We start from the raw sequence: 21,559 nt of genomic DNA on the forward strand, positions 1-21,559 counted from the left end.
CCTGACATCCTGTCGGTTTCTCTGTACAAAAAACAGGCACATTGCGGGTTCTATTCTAATTAGGTGCCACAATCGTTCCCTTTCACGATAATTCGTGCAATGTAAAGGAATTATCGACGCTTTCTCGGCCGATAAACGCGCCGTTCAAATTTGGCCTATTGTGGCGGCAAGCGCAACTTTGTGTTGGAAAAGGAACAATAATCAATTCGCGACTTGATAACGACAATTTATTGATCCCTTATCGTGGCCCTTCCTATAAAAGGCTCGCGGGCGAGATACGGAAATCAGTTCACTTGCTGTATAATCTTGGACTGTTTAGTGAAAATGAAGTGCTTCGTAGCCATTTCTGTGCTTCTCTTCGCATCCGGAGCGTGTGAGTATTTCGAATTGGGGGTGGCGGTTCGGGTACTAATCCGCTTTTTGTTTCAGACGGCTTCCTTGGAGTAAGTGATCGGGTGGGGTGGAGTTTGGCGCTTGGGGTAACCCGTCTTCTTTCAGAACCTCTTCCCGGGCTGGGGACTTGACGTTGGTGGTTCCGTCGGAATTGGTGGTACCGGGGTTGGTACCGGATTGCAAATTGGCAATACTGGAGCTAGCGGCGGAACCGATTACTCCAAGGGAACGGGAGCGGGTGCCGGTGCCACCCTCAGTCTTGGACCATTCGGCAAAATTAGCTTGGGCTTCGGACTAGGTAGCGGTTCCAAGCCAAGCGGTAACTATCCGTCCCAGGGTATTTTCAGCTGGCTTCCAAGGGCCGGATATGACAACTCCGCTCAATTTCTCGCGACCGTTCGCGGATTGTTCGATAGGTTCCCGCTGTTCAAGGCCATCGAAAGCACTGACAGCCCAGCGGCGATGTACCAGATCTACAACGCGTTGAGGAACGATCCTGGTCTTGTCGTAAGTATCCTTCTGGGCATTAGGCAGTAATTACCACATTCACCTTTTAGAATCAAATCCTCGCCTACATTGGAACATTGGGTGAAGAAGGCAAGGTAAGCTTTCCTCACGCCGCGTTTTGCACTCTTAGTCCAAACTGATTTTTTAGCAAGGGATTCTCTTCATACTCAACCAAATCATGAGCATGGTGCCGGTATGTATCCTTTCAGCCAGAAACCTCTCATGAAGCTGACCGATTTTCCAGAACGCAGAGTTGAACATCGACTTACTTCCGGGAGTAAGCAGCGCCCAAAGAGAACAATACCGTCTTCTCATCAACAGTCTATCGCCAACCTCGAAGCAACTTGTCCGCTTCACACTGTGCAGTCTTAGCCCCCAACAACAAGTAAGCTAAACGTACTAGGGGATGACTAACTAAACATGTTAATTTCCAGGTTAAGGCCCTTAACAACTTGGTACAAATCTATGGAGGCTCAATAGGACAACCCGGCGTGCAAGTCAACGTTTCCCCCGGATCCCTCCAAAATGTAAGTACAGCTTTTGCAGCTTCCATCAGTTTTCTAATTGATAATTTTGCAGGTTGTCAACACCGCCACCACCAACATAGTCATCCCGGTACGTACTCCCCTGCTGTGAACCGATTGAATTAACACACTTTCAGGAATTCAACAATGGCGGCAGCACCAACATTAACACCGGCGGAACCGGAGGCTCCTTCACCATCACCAACATCTTCTACAACAAACCCCAAATGCAGACCCAACTCGACACCTTCTGGAGCCGCCTGACCCCACCAACCGAGGCCTCCCTCCGCGCAGCGCTCACCAAATTGGATAACAACGGCCAGCAAGCTGTGCTCACCTACCTCATCCAGGCCAGCGCCAGCATCTTGGTAAGTCCCCAGCGCCCCCCAGACGAAAGTTAACCGATCCGTGTTTCAGGCGACGCCAAACACCAAGATCGTCTTCGACGACACCACCATCCAAAACGTAAGCCTTACGACGCTTTCCCGCGGAGATACGTAACTCTCTCTCTCCCCCTTTAGGTCATCACGATGTACCGCTCCAACCAACTTGGAAACGCCAACGTGGAAATCGTTGAGGTATAAGACAGGAACCGCTTTCCGGTGTACATAATATCTCGATCACTGCTTAACTGAATGTAACAGCTAACTCTAAATAAAATAAGCTGCAATAGTACCATTCACTTTGTAAATATTCACTCGCACCACTAAACCTTTCAGCCTATCCTGTTGGCACTGACTTGTCACCAACAGCACAAGCCTACCGTGCAATAAACGGTAGAAAATTATAAGAAACAACAAAGGGCATATATTATACAGTGACATTTATTAAGAAGTAGACATAGGGATTTACGTGTATTGTCTACTTTTAACGGACAAGTTCTGAAGGGCGCCTAATTTTATGCAACCGAAATAACTTCTTGAAACAAATTAAGATCTGGATGTCATACTAATATAATATTAATAGTGTTGCGTGGTTTCCGTATTTTTATTTTCGTTCATTGGATGTATTCAACTGAAGAAAAAGTTGATATTGTCAATTGGTATAGGGCCAGTAACAGTTTAAGGGGCGTAAGAGATATATTTTCTGTGAAGCCATTCAAATTAATTAATATGACCGTTAGATCTTTATTTGTTATTTTAAATGCATAAAATTAGACGCTCTTCAGAAGAGAGTTTGTCATTTAAAAGTAGACATAGGGAAAAACAGTCCACGCAAATCCCTATGTCTACCTCTTAATAAATATCACTGTATATCTTAGAAACTTTATAGAAAAATTTTCTTTGATCCGTGGAAGATCTCTTTGATTTAGTATCAACAAAAATTGTTCGAATAAAATGAAAAAAAAACAGAAATAATTCCAAAATTACTTCAGACTATGTAAGCACCCCAACAAAAAATGCTTATTTTGCTTCTCTTGGGAAATTTTCTGGAGAAAAGATTCTATGACATTGTGGCACTCCATTTTTTTTTAAATCCATCCCGTTATTTTACATTTTTAAAGCAACCCTTAAAATCCAAGGCGGTATCTTGGGCTCATTCTGATACGAAACTAATACAAGACACAAATTTATTCAAATATTCAAATTTCAATTAATTAACTTCTTAGTGATAAGCGCATCTCTTATCTACGACCGGAGAAAAACCTGAGATCAGTTTTCAAAAATCACGCAAATAGTTTCGAAATGTTTCTGATCTAATTACGCGTAATTTCTTTACAATTGAATAAAAAAAATAAACTACAAAGCGGCTACAAACAAAAAACCAAACACCAATCTACGTAACTATATGCAACAATACATATCAAAAATTTCAACGAAATCCGTGGAGCCAATACCTATCTCGTATGTATAAACTGAATAATGTATTCTGTAAAAATTGCTTTAAGCGATCTAAAACTTCTTGTGCGAACCCTAAAACTTAAGCCTGTGGCAAACTTTTTCCATGAATATGAAAATAAAATAGTTTCAAGCTCTATTCGATTCGTTTACTACAGCAGTAATAAGATTGCCCATTTCTTAGCATCTTCCATCAAAATGAAAATCATGATTCCATTAAGTTTTGAGCTACATCAGATAACGGGTCAAGACCTCACTTGCATCAAGTAAAATTGATGCTAGCAAAAATTCCAATCTGTCAATCAACTTTGGATTTGATTCTTATCAATACATACCATACAAAACTTGTTTCGGAAAATAATTCTCATAGGTCAGCTTCTTTAGGAATATCAAAATTACTTCAAACGCAATTTTACTTCTTTTTTCTATTAACCTACAGTAATTTATTGAGGTGGTTAACTCCTCTGGTAACTAATTGATGATATCTCCCTTTGGAAAGGTGATTTAGAAATATGGAAATAGGTCGTCCCGTCCCTATAGGGTACAGTTGAACTTCCCGTGTCGCTCCGGTAACTTTATCTTCAGAATGCCACACAAAAAGTCCATACGTATTGCGAATCCAAACAAACCAGCGAAAGTAATCCTCGAAATCGTGATTAGTTATGCTCCGAAATAAAAGTCAATGTTTCGCTGCGTTGGTATTACATTTTCGCAGTTAATTAAGATTTTTGTTGTGAGCGATTGTGTTCAAATTTCTTGTCGAAGGCCGTTTTATGCAAGGCGCTGACCAAATCTGTCCCTCGACTTTGATGAACTTGCTTAATGTTTATCATTTTTTTAATTTAGTTTATTTAAATCCCGTTTTTATTTGAAGAGCGACTCTCCAATTTGAAAATGTTCCCTCGCGTAAATTTTATCACTCATAAATGAACGGCTTTACCCTCAATGTTAACGTAAAAGTAAATCTGCGGGTCTCTCGCACTTGGTCACTAATCTATTACAAGGAGTTTCTTATTGATGCGATTGAAAAACAACATCAGGACGGTCTTACTTGGAATTTTTGACTTGTAACACTTTAATGCTCCTTGATAAATTTTATCGACAATTTAGCCTAAAATAATACGAAATCGCTCACGAAAATTATAAAAAACTAAATTCATGCGAACCCTTTGGAAGGCTAACCTCGTCTCTTGTCTAAAATACCGCCACGCACGCACGGTCTAACCAAGGCGTATCTTAGAATGCACACCTTGTTGCTTTTTATTTCCATGCGTACCTTCGTTCATGTTGGCTATGAAGCGGTACATGTGTAAATTTCGCTTTGTTTACCAAAATGCAAGTTCAGAAAGACACAAATTTATTAAAATATTCAAATTTCAATTAATTAACTTCTTGGCGATAAGCGCATCTTTTATCTACGACTGGAGAAAAACCTGAGATCAGCTTTTCAAAAATCACGCAAATAATTTCGAGATGTTTCTGACCATATTAAACGTAATTTCCTTACAATTGAATAAAGAAAATAATAAATTACAAAGCGGTTACAAACAGAAAACCAAACACCAATCTACATATAACTATAATATACAACAATACATATCTAAAATTTCAACGAAAGCCAATATCTCGTAAGTATAGACTGAAGAATTTATTTTGTGAAAATTGCTTTAAACGATCAAAAACTTAACTAAACCTATGAAACTAAAAATGTTGGTTCTTGTGCGAAAAATCATGATTCCATTCAGTTTTTAGCTACATCATATAACGGGTCAAGACCTCACCTGCATTAAATAAAATTGATACTAGCAAAAATTCCAATATGGCAATCAATTTTGGATTTTGATTTTTATCAATAAATACAATACAAAATTTGTTTCGGCAAATAATTCTCATAGGTCACTTTCTTTAGGAATATCAAAATTACTTCAAACGCAATTTTACTTCTTTTTTCTATTAACCTACAGTAATTTATTGACGTGGTTAACTCCTCCGGTAACTAATTGATATCTCCCTTTGGAAAGGTCATTTAGAAATATGGAAATAGGTCGTCCCGTCCCTATAGGGGTTGAACTTCCCGCGTCGCTCCGTTAACTTTATCCTCAGAATGCCACACTAAAAGTCCATACGTATTGCGAATCCAAACAAACCAGCGAAAGTAATACTCGAAATCGTGATTACTTATGCTCCGAAATAAAAGTCAATGTTTCGCTACGTTGGTATTACATTTTCGCAGTTAATTAAGATCTTTGTTGTAAGTAATTGTGTTCAAATTTGATGAACTTGCTTAATGTTTATCATTTTTTAAATTTTGTTTATTTAATCCCGTTTTTATTTGAAGAGCGACTCTCCAATTTGAAAATGTTCCCTCGCGTAAATTTTATCACTCATAAATGAACGGCTTTACCCTCAATGTTAACGTAAAAGTAAATCTGCGGGTCTCTCGTACTTGGTCACTAATCTATTACAAGGAGTTTCTTATCGATGCGATTGAAAAACATCAGGACGTTCTTACTTGGAATTTTTGACTTGTAACACTTTAATGCTCCTTGATAAATTTTATCGACAATTTAGCCTAAAATAATACGAAATCGCTCACGAAAATTATAAAAAAATAAATTCATGTGAACCCTTTGGAAGGCTAACCTCGTCTCTTGTCTAAAATACCGCCACGCACGCACGGTCTAACCAAGGCGTATCTTAGAATGCACACCTTGTTGCTTTTTATTTCCATGCGTACCTTCGTTCATGTTGGCTATGAAGCGGTACATGTGTAAATTTCGCTTTGTTTACCAAAATACAAGTTCAGAAGACACAAATTTATTAAAATATTCAGTTAATTAACTTCTTGGCGATAAGCGCATCTCTTATCTACGACTGGAGAAAAACCTGAGATCAGCTTTTCAAAAATCACGCGAATAATTTCGAAATGTTTCTGATCTTATTACGTGTAATTTCTTTACAATTAAATAGAGAAAAAAATAAACTACAAAGCGGCTACAAACAAAAAACCAAACACCAATTTACGTAACTATATACAACAATACACACTGGCTAGCTCTAAACAAATAATCACTCACAAAAACAACCTTTAAAGTCCAGGGCGGTAACTTGGGCACATTCTAATACGAAACTAATACAAGACACAAATTTATTCAAATATTCCAATTTCAATTATTAACTTCTTAGCGATAAGTGCAACTCTTATCTACGACCGGAGAAAAACCTGAGATCAGCATTTCAAAAATAATGCAAATAATTTCGAGATGTTTCTGACATTACGCGTAATTTCTTTACAATTGAATAAACAAAATAAACTACAAAGCGACTACAAACAAAAAACCAAACACCAATCTATGTAACTATATACAATACATATCTAAAATTTTAACGAAATCCGTGGAGCTAATACCTCGTATGTATAGATTGAAGAATTTATTCTGTAAAAATTGCTTAAAATAATCCAAAACCACCTAAACCTAGGAAGCTAAAAATTTTGGTTCTTGTGCGAACTCTAAAACTTAAGCTCGTGGCAAACTTTTTTTATGAAAATGAAAATAAAAGTTTCAAGCTCTATTCAATTCGTTTGCTACATCAGTAAAGAGATTGCCCGTTTCTTGGCATCTTCCATCAAAATGAAAATCATGATTCCATTCAGTTTTTAGCTACATCATATAACGGGTCAAGACCTCACTTTCATCAAGTAAAATTGATGCTAGCAAAAATTCCAATCTGCCAATCAACTTTCGATTTGATTCTTATCAATAAATACCGTACAAAATCTGTTTCAGCAAAAAATTCTCATAGGTCAGTTTCTTTAGGAATATCAAAATTACTTCAAACCAAATTTTTTATACAAGTTTCTAAAAATAATCAAATTTAAACTAACCTACAATAATTTATTGACGCTGGTAACTCTTCTGGTAACGAATTGGTGATATCCCCCTTTGGAAAGGTAGCTTCATTTAGAAATATGGAAATAGATCGTCCCTATAGGGTACATTTGAACTTCTCGCGTCGCTCCGGTGACTTTATCTTCAGAATGCCACACAAAAAAGTCTACAGGTATTGCGAATCCGAACAAACCAGAGAAAGTAATACTCAAAATCGTGATTACTTACGCTCAGAGATACCTAAAAGTCAACGTTTCGCTGTGTTGGTATTACATTTTCGCAGTTAATTAAGCTTTTTGTTGTGAGTAATTGTGTACAAATTTCCTGCCGTTTTATACAAAATTTTATTTATCGCACAAGGCGCTGACCAAATCTGTCCCTCGACTTTGTTTGAACTTGCTTAATGTTTATCACTTTTTAATTTAGTTTAGTTAATCCCGTTTTCATTTGAAGAGCGACTCTCCAATTTGGAAATGTTCCCTCGCGTAAATTTTATCACTCATAAATGAACGGCCTTGGTGTGGGCAAACCCACAATGTTAACGTAAAATTAAGTCTGCGGTTTTTAACGACAATTTAGCGTGCCTAAAATAATAAACTTAGAATGCGCACCTTTATTTCCATACGTACCTTCGTTCCTGTTGACTATGAAGCGGTACATGTGTAAATTTCCCTATGTTTACCAAAATACAAGTTCAGAACCAGCTTTTTGAAAACTGCTAAAGCGACCATCTGTCGATTCTAGAACGTTGCCGAGCGATATCGGACACCGACGTGAAAAATCGCATCGTTCTATCCCTCGCCGTATCCGAATAAACGTCAAAACGTCGAAAAACGTATCGTTTGGAGGTGGAGGGGGGTTAGTGGAGGGGTTTCCAGGATGCGAAAGAAGCGTGGGAGAAAGAAGTCGGAGACTTCTTCAAACCTTACCTTCCACGAAGCGACTCGGCTGCCGTAAATATTGTTTGCCGGCGATATTTCCACAACTTCGTATTTCGTCCGATTTTTTGTAGAAAATTTCCCCTGCACCCCCTTCGCCGGAGGGGGGCAGACGGTACGGTGACGAAAAGACGCCGAAAAAAGCAAACCCCCTCACTCCCCAAACGACCCATAGTTTTAAGTTGGGGCGCCCTACGTAACACGTGCATCGGAAATCCTAGATTTCATGTTATTTAAATTTGATCTATTCACTGGAATAACAATATTCCGCAAAATATAATTGTCAAAATTACCTTTGGGGTTTAACAGCCAGCAAAAGCGCGAATTAATCGTCTTAAACTTTTTAGCGGTTGCCATTTTATTCAAAAACTATTATCCCCCTCTCCCACCCAATTTTTACTTATGTGCCCTCCGAACCCGAAACAACCCCAACTTCGGCTGTGCTTTTTACACACGCCAAGGTATAACAGAAAGTTCAATTTCTAGAAGTAAAATATGCACCTAGTCAAAAATCGCATTAACTAGTGGAAAACTTGACTCCAGTTTATTGCAATTTAGCACACGGTAAGAAAGCGGAACGTCATCGCCCATTTCCCGAAGGCGGAACACCAGACGAGCCCAACTCTGGACCTGGAAAAGATTTTCCCGGGAAACGACAAGTTGCAGGTAGGACTTCACAGATCAACCTCCGAGCCTGAGCAAGCTGTCTCGTTCTAGGAGAAGATGAAGGACTTTTTGAGCAGACTGACCCCCGAATCCAGCGAGCTCCTTACTTCCAGTCTGGACGGTGCAAGCGTAGACGAGCAGGTAAGCGAGACGCCTGCGGATACTCCCCCTCGTAACGCTGGGTTTCAGGCCAAGGTACTCAACAACCTCAGAAAGCTAAACAGGTACTACTTGGTAAGTGTGGCCGAGAGTAGAAAGCGGGGAGTGACACCGAGGGCTTTCAGACGCAGCCGAACATGGAAATTCCCCTGCAAGCGAGCACCTTGAAGAGCGTGAGTCACTTCACGATGTTGAGCCTTATCTCATCCCTTTTTTAAAGCTCAAGAAGATGTATCAGAAGGACGCGGGCGTCGAAAGCACCTCGCCGGAGAGCGTTGAGGATGAGGTACGCACTAGGTTCCCGTTTGTCTTTAAACTGAAAACGTCTCCGTAGAATGAAGCCAAGGAGTTCCTGAGCAGACTGACGGAACCTTCCAAGGTAAGTAGTCGCGCCCTATGAAGAGATGACGAGCACCCAGCTTTGCAGGAGTTGATCCGCGACCACTTGGCCACTTTAAGCCCTGAGCTACAAGTAAGTAGATCCCTCACTGCGAAACACGTTCTCTAATCTCTTCTCCAGGTCAAGTTCTTGGACCACCTGGTGAACCTCTCCAAGGAAACTTTGGTAAGTTCAGTCGATTGGAGGGAACCGGTTGACTCGTGGTCTTTTACAGAAGAAACCCGGCGAGGAAATTCACGTGCAACCGTCGACTTTGGACGAGGTAAGTGATGGGTTTGGTGATTGGCCTAAAGCTCGCTTTCAGCTAAGGAAGAACCTGCTGAAGAAACCGGACGGGGACGAGCTGACGAATCTCACCAGTACAATTCCAGACCAGGAGCACCAGGTGAGTCCCGCGCCTTCCAAGGGTGAGGCGTTCAGCGGCAACTTTCAGGAAATGGCCAAGGCGTTTCTGGACAGTCTGACGAAGAAATCGCAGGATTTGGTACGAGACCAACTCGCCAAGGTTGATCCCGAGGATTTGGGCGAACTGATTGAGGCACTTTCCAAGCTGGTCGAGCCGTCTGAAGGAAAACCGAGCGGAAAGCGCGTGCTCACTCCCAAAGCGCTCAAAAAGGTGCGTCTGGTGCTCTTGAGGGTTTCCAATTTCATTTTGGCCTTCAGGCTATAAAACAGTACGAGGAGGAAAAGAAGAAGCCCAACCTGGACGTGGACAAGATGTTCGCCGATGACCCCGAACGAAAGGTAAGCCGAGTGACTTGCGGAACCTAACCAGTGACGCTTTGCAGCAACGGGCGGGCATCTTCCTGCAAGCATTGACCAAAGACTCACTGGTAAGCGAGTGTCTCACTGGGGTTTTCAATCGGCTCTCGTTTTCAGGATGCGGTCCGCCGGCACTTCCGCGGCCTGGATTTGGATCAGCAGGTAAACTGATTTGGTGCGAGCTCTACTGAACTCAAGCGCTTTCAGGCCCGAATTCTGACGTACCTCACTGACCTGAGCAACAAACTGAAGGTGAGCTCCTGGTTTCGGTAAACTTGTAACAAACACATCCGTCGTAGGGAAAACCCGGCGTGGACCTCGTCGTCACCCCCGATACGCTGAAAGAGGTTTCTCGACCCTCTCGATCCGTGCCAGTTGATCAGTCAGGCTTGCAGGTTGTCAAAATGGACGACGAGAAACCGCTCGGCCCCAAGTCGCGTAAGTTACCCGCAAGCGTTATGGAGAACATTAGCCCATCGAATCAGGTAAGCCCCACGACCCTGGTGAAACCTCGGCTAAGTTTTCGAGTTACAGGAGAAGGTTAGGGACTTCTGGTCCACCCTTTGCCAAGAATCCAAGGTAAACATGTGCTTCAGGCGATTTCCTCAAGCTGATTGACTTTGTAGGACCTCGCCATCGATTACCTAGGAAAGCTGCCGAGGAAACAGCAGGAGCAGTTCCTTCTCAACGCAATCGAGCTAAATGTAAGTGAGCGCCGTTTTGCGTAGACTAATCGCATTGTAGGGGAAGGGAACGGAAGCGGAGGTCTGTCCAGATTCCTTTGAGAAGGCTGTGCCTGGTGAAGCGGCTCCTCGTGCCGTTACCAAGGCTGCCAAGGCAAAGCCAAAGGTGAGCCCTTTCACTAGGAAAGGTTGATTTATCGAAGTTTTTTAGGAGGTAACCACAGATAACTGGGCCATTACGTTCCCCACTCCGAAGACGACGACCAAAAATCAAGTGAAGGTGAGTGACTCGACGTTTGGCCGCTTAACTTACCACCCTTTAGGTCACGTCTACTGAAACCCCAACTGAAACCGAGGTAAGCACCTAGTCGCCAGAATGTCAAAGCCACCACGTTATTTTTAGGAGACTGAGGTGAGCGAGAACTGTACGACGACGACCGAGGTAACCACCACCACCACGACCGAGCCGCCAAGCACGACTCAAGTAAGTAATATCGCACTGTTGCCAATTTAACAACAATTTCAAGGCCCAAACAACGGAAACGGCCACGACTGAACAAGAAACTGAAACCACGACGGTAAGTAGTGCAACTTTCTCGGTGCTGCGACCCACCAAGGTTTTCAGGTCGAAGTAACCACCTCAACAACGGAAGCTACAACGACAGAAAAGCCGGCAGTTACCGAGGCGTCCACCACCACTACGAAGACGACGACTGAAGTTGAGGTAAGTCATCGCATGGTCGGTCAGTTACAGTACCCCCTTCTGGTTTTCGATTTTGTCCACCTTCAGTATTTTTAGGGCATTTTCTAAGAATTAAAAGAGATGTGCTATTGTTTGCGTTTTGTCCGTCCGTCCGTCCGTCCGTCCTTCCGCCCGTTCGGACCCATTTCTGCCGTTTTGAACTACTTCTAGGGGAATGGTCCTAGAGTCCTGGAATTTTTGCAGTAGGTAGCCTATACCTTGAAGGTTACATACGACAAACCAATTGGTCTCAGATTTTGCATACGCATGCCTTTAGTGGTGCCAAGTTAAACTTTAGAAAATGTGTGTGTGGGGGGGGGGGGAGTAAACACATGTTTACCCTTCATGGTATTCTAATAAAAGGTCTCATCGAAATAAATTGGTTTGTACAAACTATAACTTTCGCGTGTGACTCTTATTCGAGATCAGTGAGCGACGGGGCCTGAGTGGTGGGGAAGGGGGGGGAGGGGTTAAAAATTAATTTTATCTCATTGTATTCTAATTAAAGGTCTGAACGAAAGGAACCGTTTTCCACCAACTACTGCCCTTCTTTCTGCCCTCTAAGTACGGGGGGAGGGGGAGGGGGGAGTGGAAGTAGTTTTATCCTTCATGGTACTCTAACGAAAGGTCTCAACGAAAGGAATTAATTTCTACTAACCATAGCTCTCCTCCTCGACCTTAAAAAAATGCGCTTTATCTGCACAAGAGTTGTCCACAATTTATACTTGTTACCCTTTTAAAGGGACTTCTGAAAAATATGGCAACTATGGATTTTTGGGATCTAATAGTAGCATTTATTTCCTTGTTACAGGAGATGGTGAACGATCAGCCTCACTCAGAAGAGTCCGAGGTGGCAGAGGTAAGTAAATTAAACCCTTAGAGCACAAAATTAAAACCCTGAATATACTTGGCATCCTTCGGCCGTTTCTCTAATGTGACACTGTGAAGAAGGTATCCAACGTGCTTGATGAGTATCAAAACGATCTGGTTGGTTACAGGTGGAATGTCCATACGAGATCATCGGTCTCTTCCTGGAACACCCCGAGCATGTGGTACGTGACTTTATTTTCCAAAAACCGAAATTTTGCACTTGCACTTTACCAGGCACCCGTCAACAAGTTCTGGACGAGACTTACATCTAAGGCACAGGTGCGTCTCCCAACCCCAACTTTGATTACACGTGAACCTTTTACAGATGCAACTCCTGGACTGTATAAGTGGACTAAACCTTTCAGATAAGGTACCTCACCCCCTCGCTCGTAACCAGCCATCGTCCTCACCCGTTTATGTTTCAGCGGCTCGCCCTCCTCCACCTTGTCAACCTGTGTAAGCAGCCCGATGTAAGTCTAGCCAAAAGGTGCGGACTGAGGCTAATCTCACTTATCCAACAGGAACACGCGGCCATGATCGACCTGGATTATGAGACAATTAGACACGTGAGTCTTCCCGTCTCCTTTCTACTGATCAATGCTGCCTTACAGATCATAAGCCTCGCAATACCCGAACCGGCGCACACGGGAAATTTTCAGATTGCAGAACAGGTGAGCGGAACCGCTATAGTCAGTTGAGAATTGAGCATGAGCACAAGCTTTTTTATTGTAGGGTTCAGTTCCGGTCAATATTCATAGTGTTTTCCAGGACGAGCAGGTGAGAATGTGCGTTTGGGGTGCGACGGAGCTAAGCGTTTGTGATAGGGTGCGGTGGACGAGCTCTGGAAGAAATTGACGCCGGAATCACAGGTATGCACAGTGCTTTGTTTTAAAATAGGCACTCACAGATTCCTTTACAGAATTGTCTCCTTACCAAGCTGGAGAATTTATCCCCTGAAGGCAAGGTAAGTGCCCTCTTCCGTTCCGCTAACACCTCCTGGACTGTTTAAGGTACAAGTTCTTCGCCATTTGCTCAGCATCACTAAAAACACGCAGGTGCAACCAGGAATGCACATCGATTTAGATTCGGTCATGCTTGAACAGGTAAGTCTTGCTGTCAGCGACTCGCGTCAACCTTTGCTTCTTAACCGTAGATAGTAAAAGAGGCAGTGGAGGCAGAGAAACTAGCGGTGAGTACCGGAAGGTGAGGGTCAGTTGTATAATTCTGTTTCGAAAGGAGGTGCCGTCGGAAATTAAGAACCTCTTTAAACAACCGGAGGACCAGGTAAGCTCGATTAACAATAAGTGCGTGCTAAATCACCAGGTGCTTCGTAGGACCTCATCGAGAAGCTATGGCAGAGGCTCACGCCTACGTCACAGGTAGCTCACCTCCCGAAACCATTAGCACCTAACCACAACAACTTTCAGGGTCTACTCCTCAAAGACATGGAGGGTCTTAGTCTGCAAGGAAAGGTGAGTCCGCTGCAAAAGCTCCGGTTTAAACGACCGGTCTCTTAGGCCCAAGTTCTACAACGCCTGGTCAACATGACCAAACGCATAGAGAACGAGCGAGGGATGCACATTGTTTTAGATCCGAACACCATCGGAGAGGTACACCTGGTGATGTCCAAGAATTGGAAAAATCTGTTTGATTTTAGCTGGTAGAACCAGAAGGAGCGGAAGGTTCTCCGTGTTCTCAGCACCAGGAGGTCCCATACGAGGTTAAGTGCCTTTTCGATGACTTACCCAACGAGCTTGACTTCGTGACCAACTTCTGGCGGAGGCTGACGGCTATGGCGCAGAATCTTCTCAGCGACTGCCTCGGAAACGTTTCTTCCTTGCAAAAGGTGAGTAGGTTTCCACGTCTTCGGTCAATCCCACCTTGGGTTTCCAGCGTCTTGCCCTTCTTCACCTGGCCCGCTTGAACGACGCAATCGAGGTAAGTAAATGCAATGCGTTCGGCGTCTAACTCAATTTACCACTCAGGAGGGACCGTGTCGCAAGATTGGTTTGGACGCTGACGTCGTGAAAGGGGTGAGCTCGGATTACGCGTCGGATTTATTCACCGTGGCTGCTTTAGGTCGTGGGGGAGACCGCCAAGGCGTGTTGCGAGGTCGGTGAGTTGCCTAAGATTAAGGTGGTGATTGCGAAACCTGCGGGCTGTTGTGAAGAAGTGCCGAAGCAAACGGTAACGGAAACAACTACAGAACTGGCAGCTACGGTTCCGTGCGAAGAAGCGACGGAACCACCGAAGGTTACCACGACGGAAACTTTAGAAGAAACCACTGAGCAAGTTGTAGAAAAAACGACAACGGAGGAACCAATGCAGGGTGACCAACCGTACGACGACGAAGTTGAGGAATCTACGGAAATAACTGAAGGGACAACAGAGGAAACAACTGAGCACACAACTCAACAATTATTCGACGAATGGGAAGAAATGCAAGGTGACCAACCGTACACTGAAGAATCTGAAGAACACACCGAAGGGGCTCCTGAACCATCTACTGAGGCTGAAGAAACAACCGAGCAAACTACTGAGGCAACAACAGAACTCGAAACTACTGAAGTAACCGAGACAACAACAGAAGAAACGACTGAGACGTCAACGGAAATTGACACTACTGAGGTAACCGAGTGGACGACGGAGCCAACAACTGAAGAAACTACTGAGCTTGAAACTGAGGAAACCACTGAGCTACTAACCACTGAGGTAACCGAATGGACGACCGAGCCAACAACGGAGGAGACTACTGAGGCAACATCGGAGCTTGAAACTACGGAGGCAAGTGAGACAACCACTGAAGCTGAAACTACCGAATGGACGACCGAGCCAACAACGGAAGAGACTACTGAGGCAACAACTGAGCTTGAAACTACGGAGGCAACCACTGAAGCTGAAACTACCGAATTGACGACCGAGTCAACAACGGAAGAGACTACTGAGGCATCAACGGAGCTTAAAACTACGGAGGCAACTGAGGCAACCACTGAAGCTGAAACTACCGAATGGACGACAGAGCCAACAACCGAGGAGACTACTGAGGCAACAACGGAGCTTGATACTACGGAGGCAAGTGAGGCAACAACTGAAGCTGAAACTACCGAATGGACGACCGAGCCAACAACGGAAGAGACTACTGAGGCAACAACGGAGCTTGAAACTACGGAGGCAACCACTGAAGCTGATACTACCGAATGGACGACCGAGCCAACAACGGAAGAGACTACTGAAGCAACAACTGAGCTTAAAACTACGGAAGTAACAGAGACAACGGAGGAAATAACCGAAGAGACTACTGAGGTAGCAACAGAGCCTGAGACAACGGAAACTACCGAAATAACGGAACAAACAACGGAAGAGGCTACCACTGAAACTACTATGGAAACAACTGAGGCAACAACCGAGCCAACGACGGAACTTGAAACCACGGAACCAACCGAGGAGACGACAGAACAAACAACTGAACTTGAAACCACGGAGGCAACAACGACGACCGAAGAGCCCCATCATGAGGACGGCGAGGTAAGTAACCTTTCAGCTGTGCCTACTCCAACATTCTTCTCAGGTGGACTTGGACTACCTGCTACCCAACAACAAGGAACTTCAGGTATGTAGGACTCCATCGATAGATTCCCTATAACTTCGCTTCACTAACAGAAAAAATTCCGGCTGTTCATGGACGAATCCGATGAGGGTACACAGGTAAGCGCAAACGTTCGGGTGTCGAATTTTACCGAGTGTCTTTCAGGCAACGCTCGGCTACATCTTCGGTAGTCTAAAGACGATACCCAGAAAGGCAATGGTAAGGAAAACAACTTTAAGGTTTATCGATGCTAATTGCGATGCGTCTAGGACGAGCTTATGGAGATCCTCAGCACTGACCACAGCAATGAGGTGAGTCCTGGGTAAGGCTCTTTCCCAAGGAAGTGAGGAGCGAGATAGAAAGACATTAATGACACTTTTCTCTCTCCTATAGGAAAAACTTAACGAGGTGCTTCAATGGATTAATCGGCTGCCGAAAGATGTCACTGTGAGTCAATTTTTAACAATTTTCAGATCTCAGATTGGAACTTTTAGGAGAGCTTAAGCATTTTCATCCCTACAGACGAGGACTCTCAAGTAAGTTATACGGTCACCACGCAGAGAGCTTGGATGAAAACCATAACCTTGCCCTCTTTTTCTTTGTAGGCGTCCCAAGGGCTGGATCTGGATGAACTGCTTCCCGGCAATCCAGATCTAAAGGTATGTAGAAGTTCGCAATTTGTAACTAAGATCTTCAAGAAAGGTCATCTCAGAAACTAGGCCCAAATCCCATTTTTTACCATATTCCCAAATTTTCAAAAAATCTAAGTATTCAAAAATAAGTTCCAAAAATTAAAGAATCACCTTTGCTTTTAAGTTTAGGTGGAAAAAGCATAGAAATGCTATTAAAAAAGTTTTTTGAATTAGTACCAAACTCAAAAAACCAAATAATCAAAAAACCGTCAGATAAACCTTTCATTTTTTTTAAATTGATGAAATAAAGAAACTTCAACATTTTCAAAAAACCTGAGAATAAGAACCCTTGTGGTTAGCGCCGTATCGGGACTTTCGGTTTTTGTTTTTCTTTTAATGTACCAAACAGGATCCAAAGATTCAAAAATGCTTTGGGATAAACCTAAGACCGGGGAATGGTCAGATGGTTCAAAAATAAATTTCAATGTTTTTAAGGAACCTTGGAGGAAGAAACGTTTTTAGAACCAAATTACTTAAGAAGCAATTTCAAAAATTGCAAAGAAACCTTCCAGAAAGCCTCAGAGGGTGATCGTCATATTGAATTTTTGAATTTTGAGAATTCATTATTGGAAGCTTTAAAAAATGCTAGAATAAACTCTAAAACATCGGAAGGTTCAAGAATCATTTCCAAAATCTTTCAAGAAACCTTGGAATAACGATACCTCCGGTTCCTTTAAGGTTCAACATTCAGTATCAAAAGCTTCTAAAACCTTTGAACTACTGACCAAAACCTGGGTAGACCTAAATTGTTTATAAGTGAATTTTAAAGCTTTCAAAAAAATATCGGAGTAGGAAAACTAAAGCTAAAATTAAAAAATTTAAAAACATTTTTGAGGTTAACGCCAAATCAAAGAGAACCAGACGGTTCAAAAATCAATTTCGAAGCTTCTAAAGAACCCGTCACCAAGAAGATTTGGAGAGACCAGATGTTTTAAATTTTCAAACCCTGTTAGAAACCCTGGAGTAGAAAACCTTACGGTAATCGTCATTCGTTTGAGGTACCTAAACGCCAAAACCCAACTAGAAGGTTTAACTACCTAAAGTAGTTAAGAATTACTTTCAAAACATTCAAAAAACCTTGGAGGTGACCTTGCGGTGATGGTTATGCCGAGTCCTTCTTCTATTTTATGGTTCAAAATACCGTATGGAAGGTGTGAAGAACAGATTCTATCATTGTCGCAAGGCGCGAACTTTTTTGAAAGCTTTGAAATTAACTTTTGAACAATCTGGTTCTTCTGAGGCTTTCTTAACTGACCTAGATATTTTTCGAAATGTTTTTGAAACCATTAAAACTATTATGGTCTACTAAGGTTGACATTTGAACAGGCGCTTTTCAGGTTCTGGCAATTACCATTTTTTTGAAACTTCAAATGGTGAATTTTGAACCTAAAAAAACCAAAGGTCTTGATATGACTATTGCCAAAAAGTTTCAAGGTTTTTTGAACACTTTGAAAAAAATATTTTTGAACCATCTGATCTTTTGTAGGTTTTGGGGATTACCTCAGACATTTTTTAAAATTTGAGGTACCTACTGAATTTTTTCTTTTCAAAAAATGGACTCTCGCAAAGTGTCCTACCCCAGGGCTTTTCGATAGTTCTCAAAATGATTTTTGAGTTATGGATATTACCCCAAAAAAATTGGAATGAACCCGGCATGATACGTAACCGCAAAGTTTCATGGTCGAGGGTTTCTTGCTTGGGATTGACCATTTGGTTATTTTCAGGTTTTGACGTCTATCGCATAATTTTTGTAACCTTCGATACTAAATTTTGGACATCCAAGGAAAAGAAACGATCATCCTGATTCTATATTTCAAGGTTTCTTGAACGCTTCGAAATTTTTATGGGTTTTGGGGGGTTACTTGAAGCATTTCTTGAAACTTTGTGACATTTTGAACGTGCAAAAACTGAAAACTTAGACCATTTCCGCAAGGTGCGAAGTGTCTTGCTCCAAGGTTTTTTGAAAACTTTTAAATTAATTTTTGAGCGGGTTTTTATGGGCCACTGGAAAGGTTTTTTGAAACTTTAAACACGATATTTTGAACCTTTCAATTAAAAAAATTGATGTAATCGTCATGGGAGAGGTAGGATGGTTAAAAAATCAACTTGAAAGCCTTAAATAAACATTGAAGCAGAGACTTTAAGTTTAAAATTTAATATCGAAAGTGCCCAAGACCTCGGAAAATCCAGATGATTTAATAAAATAATGTGAAGATATTCAAAAAACCTCGGATCAAAAAACTTTTGAGTTATCGTTATACTAGAACCTTCGGCCCTTTAATGTTCCAAAATCGACGCTTTCAAAGAAATGGCGGGGTAATCGCCAAAGCCCGAGAACAAAATGGCTCAAAAATGAATTTCAAACCCTTAAAGAAACCTTGAACTAAGAAAAAGGTAATCGTCGGATAAGTGCCAAAGGTTTCATCAAAATTTTGCAGTAATTATGAGGTGGTTCAAAAACCAATTTCAAGACGTTCAAGATGCACTCTTGGGAGATAAACCAAATCCTGAGAAGTGCCAGGAGTTAAAAAATCAATTTGATAGCTTTCAAGAGATCACGGACCAAGAAACCTTGGACCATTTTTAAAAGTTTTCAAAAAACGTTGGGGTTATAGTAAAATTATTTAAAAAACCAAATGATTCAAGAAATAATCTTCATGGAAACCTTGCAGAAGGCGTCCTGTGAGTGTTCCAAAATCTGTATCAAAAAAATTTTGAGGCAATCATCCCAGCAGTTCAAAGAATAATTTCAAGGCTTTCAAGGTACCTTGCTGCCAGAAATTTTGTGGTAATCATCGGGTATTTTAAGGTTCACAATTTAGCAGAGAGAGTTTTCAAAAAACTTAGGAATGCTCCCCAAAGCCTGAGAAGCGCCAAAACCCAATTCAAAATTCAAAAATCTTGAAAGTTGCGGTTATCGTTATACTGAGGCGAATCTCAAAATTAAGAACGAAGCGTCCTAAAATTTTTCAAGAAACCTTGCACTTTGGTTCTTAAGGTTCAAAATTAAAAAAAAAACATTTTTGTAAAAACTTTGAACCATCTGATCATTCTCCGGTCTTTAGCTTTACACCAAAGCATTTTTGAAACTTCGGATCCTGTAATTGGTACATTAAAAAAACAGAAACGGAAGCCTCCGATGCGACGAGAGCCTCAAAGTTTCTTACTCCAAGCTTTCTTTAAAACATTGAGGTTTTTGGGTTTTCCCAAACGTTTTCGATAATGAACTTGGCACTTTTGGGTTCGGTGTAGCGACCTCCGCAGGTTTTCTTGAAACATCTGAAGCACCAGGAACCATGATACTTTTTTGGAAAACGAAATGTGCCTAGGTTAATCAATTTTTGAAAATCCATTCTAGTTCTAGAACCTTTATGGGGAAACCCACGGTCTTGATTTCACTAGGTCTAACAATATATTTTTTTCAATAGCACAAAGTCGAAGATTTGATCGGATCCCTGGCTCCTCAAGACCAAGTGAGTTACTTACCTCAATTTCAACTAGAGGTTAACGGAATTCTTCGCAGATGCACCTGCAGCAAATGCTGAGCGACTTAGAACCACTTCCATCAGAGAACCAAGTAAGTTACAACGTGTACAGTTGCTTTAACCCCCCTTCCGACCACTTCAGCACCAACTGAACCACTTTTTGGATTACCTCCAAGGCGATTCATCAGTAAGACTTCCAATTCGACCTGCGTACACCACTGACACTTTTCTTGTAGACCATGCTGAACGAGATGGTGAACTGGATGAACTCACTTCCGGATTACATTACTGTAAGGGTCCTCCGCCACCAGATTGAATGTAATTTTTGCAATGCGATTTAGGGAAATCGTCAGTTTACCACTCCGCGAGCGTGGGAAAGCGAGGAGGAGGTGACGGTACTCACGATCCACCTGGAGAACATCCCCCAGGAAGATCTGGTAAGTCGGAAACGCCACGGTGCCTGATAATGTCCGCTTCTTTAAGCGAAACGCTTGGATCGACTACCCGAGGCTCATCCCCTACAATGAACCGCTACAGGTGAGAGGTGCACGCGCTCACGGAGGTAGGTGAAGCTTCTCTTTCCAGGACGAACTCCGCCACTTCATCGACGGCTTGGATCCCACCACCGAGGAGTCGGTCAGGTATATTTTGAGTAGGTCGGGCACTTTGTCGCCGGACGAAGAGGTAAGGGTAGAGTACACAGTGTTTGTCAGTCAAAGGGGTTTTCAGTATCAGCTCGCCGACTTTCTGGAGAGGTCTAGGGGTAGACCGCCGCAGGTAGGTACTGGTCAACCACCTAGGTGGCCATCGGCAATTGCAGGTAATTGTACATTTACTTATTAAGGACAACATCGAAGGGCTCGTACGATTCCTCTTCAGCCTCCCTGCCGCGGTAAGTACCCCAGGTCGTGTTAGTTCTACGTTACAATGCAACCTTCCAGAAAAACCTAGGTCTAGCCGTACCCGGGAGCCCTACGGAGGTAAGTAACTGGCTATCACACCAAACATCACTAGCTCTCTCAACTAGGCTCAAAGACCGGACGATAACACCCATGAGTCCCAAGAAATCGACTTGGATTACATAGCTCCAGATAACGGGGAACTACAGGTAGGTCGCCCCAAGGGGTGGAGGTACACAATGACTTCTTCTCTTTGAAGGAACAAATACACGACTTCGTCAACCAGTTGGATCGCGCCTCAAAGGTACGTCTTAAGCTTTCCCCCGTAGGGTAAGTAACACCGCCATAACTTTTCAGAAAGAGGCGTTCAAAATCCTTCAGAATTCGCCGCCCTTATCTCCACAAGCTCAGGTAAGTACTTGGGCCAGAGTACAAGGGCTGTATAAGATAATTTTTCAGTACGAACTGGGCTATTTCCTGGCAAGCCCTTATAGCGGCCCCGAGGTGCGTCATACGGAAACTGGG

The 21,559-nt window shown here is 42.5% G+C and overlaps 2 protein-coding genes across 2 annotated transcripts; both read left to right on the top strand.

Moving 5' to 3' along the window:
- Positions 1–234: 234 nt before the first annotated feature.
- On the top strand, positions 235–2,104 carry LOC116161712. The gene is made up of 11 exons (XM_031475163.1): positions 235–373; positions 430–443; positions 499–900; positions 951–995; positions 1,049–1,093; positions 1,145–1,285; positions 1,335–1,427; positions 1,480–1,515; positions 1,562–1,792; positions 1,842–1,889; positions 1,946–2,104. Exons 1-11 carry the CDS (start codon positions 325–327, stop codon positions 2,006–2,008), a joined length of 1,167 nt encoding a protein of 388 aa, XP_031331023.1. The 5' UTR covers positions 235–324; the 3' UTR covers positions 2,009–2,104.
- A 5,651-nt stretch (positions 2,105–7,755) lies between these two features.
- On the top strand, positions 7,756–21,445 carry LOC116161566. The gene is made up of 64 exons (XM_031474955.1): positions 7,756–7,806; positions 8,649–8,756; positions 8,808–8,990; positions 9,041–9,088; positions 9,136–9,201; positions 9,250–9,294; positions 9,343–9,387; positions 9,436–9,480; positions 9,530–9,577; positions 9,620–9,700; positions 9,749–9,931; positions 9,979–10,059; positions 10,104–10,148; positions 10,195–10,239; positions 10,285–10,329; positions 10,377–10,424; positions 10,473–10,562; positions 10,612–10,656; positions 10,704–10,781; positions 10,822–10,926; positions 10,972–11,040; positions 11,084–11,116; positions 11,164–11,244; positions 11,288–11,338; positions 11,386–11,484; positions 12,314–12,361; positions 12,501–12,554; positions 12,607–12,651; positions 12,698–12,742; positions 12,798–12,842; positions 12,894–12,938; positions 12,984–13,043; positions 13,105–13,149; positions 13,197–13,241; positions 13,292–13,336; positions 13,383–13,475; positions 13,526–13,561; positions 13,609–13,656; positions 13,707–13,751; positions 13,800–13,844; positions 13,890–13,982; positions 14,030–14,218; positions 14,266–14,310; positions 14,358–14,405; positions 14,452–15,897; positions 15,941–15,982; positions 16,033–16,077; positions 16,124–16,177; positions 16,228–16,269; positions 16,352–16,405; positions 16,453–16,494; positions 16,564–16,617; positions 20,079–20,123; positions 20,174–20,227; positions 20,278–20,322; positions 20,372–20,425; positions 20,477–20,572; positions 20,619–20,672; positions 20,721–20,819; positions 20,865–21,027; positions 21,077–21,115; positions 21,163–21,243; positions 21,294–21,338; positions 21,392–21,445. Exons 1-60 carry the CDS (start codon positions 7,756–7,758, stop codon positions 20,976–20,978), a joined length of 5,277 nt encoding a protein of 1,758 aa, XP_031330815.1. The 3' UTR covers positions 20,979–21,027; positions 21,077–21,115; positions 21,163–21,243; positions 21,294–21,338; positions 21,392–21,445.
- Positions 21,446–21,559: the final 114 nt, after the last annotated feature.

The sequence above is a fragment of the Photinus pyralis genome, unplaced genomic scaffold, assembly GCF_008802855.1.
Source record: "Photinus pyralis isolate 1611_PpyrPB1 unplaced genomic scaffold, Ppyr1.3 Ppyr1.4_LG10, whole genome shotgun sequence".
NCBI classification, from domain to species: Eukaryota; Metazoa; Arthropoda; class Insecta; order Coleoptera; family Lampyridae; genus Photinus; species Photinus pyralis.

What these genes read in the sequence shown, in the direction of transcription:
- LOC116161712 (XM_031475163.1), top strand. Translation starts at nt 325, where the DNA reads ATGAAGTGCTTCGTAGCCATTTCTGTGCTTCTCTTCGCATCCGGAGCG. An exon ending in CATTGGGTGAAGAAGGCAAG is followed by an intron (nt 996 to 1,048) that starts GTAAGCTTTCCT and finishes CTGATTTTTTAG; the next exon opens with CAAGGGATTCTCTTCATACT. An exon ending in AAATCATGAGCATGGTGCCG is followed by an intron (nt 1,094 to 1,144) that starts GTATGTATCCTT and finishes CCGATTTTCCAG; the next exon opens with AACGCAGAGTTGAACATCGA.
- LOC116161566 (XM_031474955.1), top strand. Translation starts at nt 7,756, where the DNA reads ATGCGCACCTTTATTTCCATACGTACCTTCGTTCCTGTTGACTATGAA. An exon ending in CTTTAAGCCCTGAGCTACAA is followed by an intron (nt 9,388 to 9,435) that starts GTAAGTAGATCC and finishes TCTCTTCTCCAG; the next exon opens with GTCAAGTTCTTGGACCACCT. An exon ending in AAGAAACTGAAACCACGACG is followed by an intron (nt 11,339 to 11,385) that starts GTAAGTAGTGCA and finishes CAAGGTTTTCAG; the next exon opens with GTCGAAGTAACCACCTCAAC.